The 7,627-nt window shown below is 38.9% G+C and overlaps 1 protein-coding gene across 2 annotated transcripts in view; it reads left to right on the forward strand.

Moving 5' to 3' along the window:
• The window catches only part of RPP30 (ribonuclease P/MRP subunit p30), a 29,075-nt gene extending 25,755 nt beyond the window's left edge, over nucleotides 1–3,320 (forward strand). The window contains exon 10 of one of the 2 annotated variants that reach the window (XM_027112022.1): nucleotides 2,130–3,320. In XM_027112022.1, the coding sequence (XP_026967823.1) occupies nucleotides 2,130–2,239 (110 nt within the window). In that variant the 3' untranslated portion in view covers nucleotides 2,240–3,320. The remainder of the gene's footprint in view (nucleotides 1–2,129) is intronic. The other variant, XM_027112021.1, reaches the window with a different exon arrangement.
• The last annotated feature ends 4,307 nt before the right edge of the window (nucleotides 3,321–7,627 follow it).

Genomic DNA, 7,627 nt, shown 5'->3' on the forward strand with positions numbered 1-7,627 from the left:
TGTTATAATTACCCTGACTTTAGTTGACATTGGGATCAATTTGAGACAGCAGTTTCAAAATTCAGTCTACTAGGATTGCAAATTCAGCCTAAGGTTACATTAGAAGAAATACAAGATTCTGAGGCAGGAAGATTCAAAGTGTCATCATTATCCTCTGCACTGATAAGTCCTGGCTGGCATCTCTATCACCCAGAGTGCCACATTTAAGGACAGCACTGCACTGAAGCACTACCAGAAGATGGTTAATTCTTGGAGGGTGTGAAAACCTTATCATGAGAGCAATTGTTGAAGGCAGTGCAGGAATGGATACCTGGAAAACAGAAGACTTGGGACATGCAGTAGCTGGGCTTCTACATGGGAAGGCTTGCTACAGGGCATCACAGTTAGATGGGTCCTGTGGGATTCTAGAAACCAATGAATAGCAATTCTAAGGAGGTTGTGGGGAGGGGACAGAGGAAAGAGGTTCAAGATCTAAAAGAGTTACTTTATCTGATAATTATAAAAGTCTTGTTTTTCAACGGTTTATAATCCGTTGTCTTAGATTAAGAAGTAAATGTTCATGTGATGTAAAAAAAAAATATTTCTGAGATGAAACTAATATAATTTTGAAACTAATGCATTTAGTTTTGTTACAAAGTGTTGATTTTCACAATTTAATTTTTATATTTTTTATTCATTCTACTGATTTTTAGACGTTTACTCATAATCATAGTGATAAACATCTCTAAATGTAACATTTTTTGGAAATCACGGGCAATTGCTGTTTATTTTGAGGTTCTCTGATTATGTTGGTATTTTAATGACCTTGAGAGCAGTTTTGTCCCTTTTATAAATTAAAATGCTTTTAAATAACTGGCAAAGATTTAGTAGACTTGGTAAATTAATCCTGATAAATGAGAAGGTAATATTTAACTTTTAGAATTGACTTTTGTACATGAAATAAGAAATAATTCTTAACTTTATGTTTAGTTCTTAAAATTCTTAAATTTATGTTTATCAAATCCTTTTGATTTTTATCTCCTTTGTATCCAAGGGGTCTCTCTTTCTCTCCTCCCCAGTCCTTCCCTGTTTCCTAAGGACTCAGTTTAAATCTCTTTTCACGGCACTGTGGCCCTTCACAAGTACCAGCCTCGTTTCCCCCTAATTTTTTCATGCTCCTCCTTTACACTGGCCATATTGTCCCCTAAGTATATTAGATTCTTCTTACCTCTCTCCCTATGCCTTTGCAAAGGAACACTTTCCTCTCCTTTCCTTTTCCTTCTTCCCTATTCTTAGCATCACTTCTTTCATGATACCTTCCTGATTCATCCAGGCAGAGTTACTTCTTGTGGTGCCTCCATTCCTATTATATTTGCCCCTGATGTGCTATCTCAGTGTGTGGTAGGAAGAAGTACTGTGTTAGGCATCCTAAGATCCTCTGTAGATGACACAGAGCCTGGCCCCTTAGTACATTTTTAGCAGAAGTTAGCTACATTTAAGTGGAACTCTACTAGCAACCTGACCTAAACTTTCAATAATTCCCATTCTTCTTTGTTCATTGTCACCAATATATAAGAGATCAATAACCATGTGCGTTATTCCTCGTTCACTCAACAAGTATTTCTTAAACACCTGTTAAATAACCAGGCATTGTTGGATGTTCGCCATACAATTGATTCTTCAGAGGTATAATCATGATCTAGTGGGGAACACAGATAATGAATGGTCTGTGCTATAAAATGAAGTGAGCACACACACAACCGGGGAAGCAGACTGTTGTAGTTGCTGTCTTGATTCATTTGTGTTTCTACCACACTTTAAGCATGTGCTGCACCAAGCTCTGAAACTTGGGTTCTGGCTACCTAAGATGCCTCGGACAGACCATTAGAGATAACCTGCCCTATATAGTTTTACCCTTGGGGTAGCCCCTTTGGAATGAACTAGATGTTAAAAATATACAGATATTTGTAGAAGCTGGTGGTGGGGCAAGGTGAGAACTGTAAATGGCATCAACACTCATAGCAGTTTATTATGGTTTCATCATTTACTCATGCTGTAAGTCACAGTAACATGGGGATGCTTGTTAAAACCACCTCTTTTGAAATCATGGCTTAACTTCAGGCACTTTGGTTTCCCTGTTTGTCTTATAGAAACTAGAAAAACTGCTTTTGGAATTATTTCCACGGTGAAGAAACCTCGGACATCAGAAGTAGATGATGATTCTCTTCCAGCCTGCAAGAAAGCCAAGTGTGAGAGCTGAAATGAGTCCCCGTCTCTGTCAGCACTCCCTTCTGCCTTTTGAGAATCCATCAGCCGCAACAGAAACGGAACCTCCGTATGACTCACTATTTTCACTTGGAGCTAGATACCGGTAGTCTATAAAAGCAGTCTTATATTTAAGCCATTAAAATAACAAAACCTAGTAAAACATTTAAAAAAAAAAAAAAAAAGGCTGTCTCCATAAAGAATTTAGATATTTTAAGAGAAAAGCAAAGACTAGTTCATTTATCCTTTCCGTTAAGTGATAAATGGAAGGTATAATTGAATAAGATGTTTCAATATTCAAGAGACTCTTTAAAAATGTTTCTTGCTCATTTAAAAGTTCATGCTTTTCAGCTTTACTTGATATACATGGCTTATTTAAATTTTACTACTCAAAAAGTGGTTATTTTGAGGACTCTTAAAACTTATGTTAAGGGCTTGGCTTTTAGTTGATCTCCTCTTGCTTTAAGCCTCTCTTTCATTATAATCGTCAAGTCCAAGTCCTTTCTAAAAGGAATTGCTATAAAATTTGCGGAAGGAAAGGAAAAGTGCACGTAAAATCACACTTGGCCTCTTCGTTTGCTGGTTCTTACCTCCGTGATGTCCTTGAAATAGGATTCCTTTGAGTTGGAAGCCCCTGAAAACCTAATATTGATTTTTCTAATTGCTATAGTAAAAATCTCAAAGCACTGGACTCAGTCAACTTTGGAAATAATTTTTTTAATAGCAGGATCATTATATTAAGTAGAAGTAGCCTTTTTTGTAAATATCTGCATTTATGCTATATTGATATTAAGAAAATCATTTAGATGAAGATATGAACACTGTTCTGAGAGTCAGAGAATAGATAATTTTAAAAAGAAAGCTTTACACCAAACTCACTTATGAATTTAGATCCTTAAATAAGATATTGGTAAAACAGAGTATACCATAACCAGGTGAGATTTATTCTAGAAATGTAAGGATTTTTCAGTTCTTTTCAATGTACTACACTTTATCATATTACTAGGTCAAATGAGAAAAATCAGACTCATCTTAATAGATGCCTGTAAGACATTTGATAAAATTTAAAGTCCACTCCTGATTTTTGAAAAATAAACAAGAATAAAAACCCTTGACAAAATACAAATAGAAGAATATTTCACACATATTTGTATATGTTCATTTCTCTTTATATATGGTATATATATTAAGCATCATGGTTCTAAAAATAAAGCATTTTTTACTTCTTCTTAAGCAATATGATGGATTAGCCTACTACACTCCCTCCATAAAACTCATGGCCACTGCTGCTGAGCCCTCACACCCAGAGTCTGCCACTTCCTTGAGTGCCAGCTTGCTTCTGCCTTCACCCCACTTGGATTCACCAAAAGTTAGGTGTGTGTTTATTCACAAGTCTGTTTATGCCATTGTATTTAGCATTGTAAAATTAATACAAGTTAATTTAAAATTATAAAAACTGATGAACCAGGAGGGGAAAAAAAGGAATTCCCTGGAAAATTAATGCTTTTGAAAAGTTTGGAAAAGATGAGTCATTAAAAAGAACTGTCAAAATAGTTGTGAGCAAGACAACTAGATTTAGAGGAGATCCAGTGGAAATTCTGCACTTGGATTGCTTTACCAGAGTCTTTATAAGTTCTCTTTTTTCTTCTTTTTTTTTAAATTGAGGTAACATTGTTTATAACATTGTTTTATGTGTATACATTATAATTCAACTCATGTGTACATTACAGCTTGCCAGCAAAAGTTTCCATCCATCACCATACAGTTGACTCCTTACCCGATTTGCTTTCCCCCCCATCCCTCCTTCCCCTCTGGTAACAACTACTCTGTTCTCTTTATCTGTGTGTTTGTTTCATTTAGTTTGTTCTTTTTCTTTTTTTTTCCCCACATAAGAGTGAAATCATATAGTATTTGTCTCTCTCTATCTGACTTATCTCATTTAGCATAATACCCTCAAGGTCCATCAGTGGTGTCACAAATGGCAAGATTTCCTCTAACTTTATGGCTGAGTAGTATTCCATTTTATATATGTGGGGTGTGTGTGTGTGTGTGTGTGTGTGTGTGTGTGTATACACACACACACACACACACACACACACACACACACACACACCACATCTTTATCCATTCATTTGTTGATGGACATTTAGGTTTTTTCCATATCTTGGCTATATAAGTAATGCTGTAGTGAACATAGGAGTATGTATATATTTACGAATTTGTGCTTTCATATTCTTTGGATAAATTCCCAGAAGAGGAATAGCTGGATCATATGGTAGTTCTATTTTTAATTTTTTGAAGAATCTCCATAGTGTTTTCCTTAGTGACTGGACCAATTTACATTCCTACCAATAGCACATGAGGGTTCCCTTTTCTCGACATCCTCTCTATAACATTTCTTATTTCTTGCCTTTTTGATAATAGCCATTCTAACAGGCTATCGGGCGTGACATAGGTATTAGCATTATCTTTCCACATATATCTCCTCAGGCAAGGGAAACAAATGCAAAACTAAAAAGCTGCACAGCAAAAGAAACTATCAACAAAACGAACAGACAACCAACAAGGACCTACTGTATAGCACAGGGAACTATAATCAGTATTTTGTAATAACCTATAAAGGAAAAGAATCTGGAAATATACATATATATATGTGTGTGTGTGTGTGTGTGTAAAAGTTTTTGTCAGGTTAAAAAAAAAAAACTACCTACTGAATGGGAAGATACTTTAAAATCATATATCTGATGAGGGGTTAATAGCCAAAATATATAAAAAACTCATACAACTCAACAACAAATACCAAACAACCCAATTTAAAAATGGGCAGAGGGGGCTTCCCTGGTGGCGCAGTGGTTAAGAATCCACCTGCCAATGCAGGGGACATGGGTTCAAGCCGTGGTCCAGGAAGGTGCCACATGCTGCAGAGTGACTAAGCCCATGTGCCACAACTACTGAGCCTGTGAGCCACAACTACGGAACCCATGTGCCACAACTACTGAAGCTCACGTGCCTAGAGTCCATGCTCCACAGCAAGGGAAGCCACCACAATGATAAGCCCACACACTGCAACCAAGAGTAGCCCCCGCTTGCCACAACTAGAGAAACCCCACGTGCAGCAACGAAGACCCAACGCAGCCAAAAATAAATAAGTGAATAAAATAAAAATGGGCAGAAGATCTGAAAAGTATCCAATATATCTTTGGAAGATGTACCGATAGCCAATAGGCACATGAAAAGATGCTCAACATTACTAATTATGCAAATCAAACCTAATGAAATATCACTTTTCTTTCTTCTTTAAAGACACTGGAACTCAACAAACTGTAGATCTCCCATCAGTGGAGCCATACTTCCAAGAATAGGCTTTGACCTTTCTTTAAAAGATTGGCACGTGAGTGTACATTTATATATTTTAAACTTAAAATGTTTAAGGGGATGTATGTTCAACTTTTTTTTGATGCCCCACAATGATCTACTTTTTCAACCAACTGACTATATTTTAGCCCCAACTGTACCAGGTATAACATTGAGGTCTTTCGTGTTATATTAGAAAGGAAGAAAAGTTAATGGCACAATGTGAGTCTTGAAAAACTCAAGAAAAGCAACTGGGTAAAGGATAGAAATACAGGTGCTTTTTAGCACCTGTATTTCAAATACATTTGTTATGTATTTGCAGTTGTGCCTGCTTTCTGTTTATGAGCAGGTGCTTATCCTATTATTCAAAATAGGAGGGCATGATGGCTGGTCACCAGTGAAGAACAGCAAGTGGGTTTCTTTAAAGTTTGCTTTTGTTAGAACGTGAACTGGTTTAGTTGCAACAAGGTGACATTACCTTCAGTAAAAGTTCAGCAAAGTGGTCAATTATAAAATAAATATAAAAGCCAGTAGTTTTCATTAACAATAACATGTTATAAAATACCATTTTAAAAGATACCCCTGAGGGAGGAGCTTCAAGATGGCAGCAGAGTAAGACATGGAGATCACTTTCCTCCCCACAAATACATCAGAAATACATCTACATGTGGAACAATTCCTACAGAACACCTACTGAATGCAAGCAGAAGACCTCAGACCTCCCAAAAGGCCAGAAACTCCCCACGTACCTGGGTAGTGCAAAAGAAAAAAGGAAAAACAGACAAAAGGATGGGGCCAGGACCTACACTATTGGGAGGGAGCTGTGAAAGAGGAAAGGTTTCCACACACTAGGAAGACCCTTCATGGGTGGAGATTGCGGGTGACAGAGGGGGGAAGCTTCGGAGCCACGGAGGAGAGAGCAGCAACGGGTGTGGAGGGCAAAGCAGAGAAATTCCCGCACAGAGGATCGGTGCTGACCAGCACTCACCAGCCCAAGAGGCCTGTCTGCTCACCTGCCGGGACGGGCAGGGACTGGGAGCTGAGGCTTGGACTTTCGAGGTCGGATCCCAGGGAAAGGACTGGGGTTGGCTGTGTGAACACAGCCTGAAGGGGGCTAGTGTGCCACAGCTAGCTGGGAGGGAGTCTGGGAAAAAGTCTGGAGCTGCCAAAGAGGCAAGAGACCATTGTTTCGGGGTGCGTGAAGAGAGGGGATTAAGAGCACAGCTTAAAGGAGCTCCAAAGACAGGCACGAGCCGTGGCTATCAGTGCGGACTCCAGAGACGGGCATGATACGCTAAGGCTGCTACTGTAGCCACCAAGAAGCCTGTGTGCAAGCACAGGTCACTATCCACACCTCCCCTCATGGGAGCCTGTGCAGCACACCATGCCAGTGTCCTGTGATCCAGGGACAACTTCCCCAGGAGAACACATGGCGCGCGTCAGGCTGGTGCGTCATGCTGGCCTCTGCCGCCGCAGGCTCACCCCACATTCCGTACCCCTTCCTCCCCCCGTCCTGAGTGAGCCAGAGCCCCCAAAGCAGCTGCTTCTTTAACCCTGTCCTGTCTGGGCAGGAACAGACACCCTCAGGCGACCTACACGCAGAGGCGGGTCCAAATCCAACGCTGAAACCCGGGAGCTCTGCAAACAAAGAAGAGAAAGGGAAATTTCTCCCAACATCCTCAGGGGCAGCGAATTAAATCTGCACAATCAACTTTATGTACCTGCATCTGTGGAATACCTGAATAAACAATAAATCATCCCAAATTGAGGAGGTGGACTTTGTGAGCAACGATATATTTTTTTTCCCCTTTTTCTCTTTTTGTGAGTGTGTATGTTTCTATGTGTGATTTTGTCTGTATACCTTTGGTTTTACCATTTGTCCTAGGGTTCTGACTGTCCTTTGCTGTTTGTTTTCAATATAGGTTTTAGTGCTTTTTATCATTGGTGGATTTATTTTTTGATTTGCTTGCTCTCTTCTTTCTTTTTTTATTTAAAAATTTTTTTTTAATAATTATTTTTTATTTTAATA

This window comes from Aethalodelphis obliquidens, unplaced genomic scaffold (assembly GCF_003676395.1).
Source record: "Aethalodelphis obliquidens isolate GAN/ISIS:26980383/991018 unplaced genomic scaffold, ASM367639v1 scaffold11, whole genome shotgun sequence".
Lineage (NCBI taxonomy): Eukaryota > Metazoa > Chordata > Mammalia > Artiodactyla > Delphinidae > Aethalodelphis > Aethalodelphis obliquidens.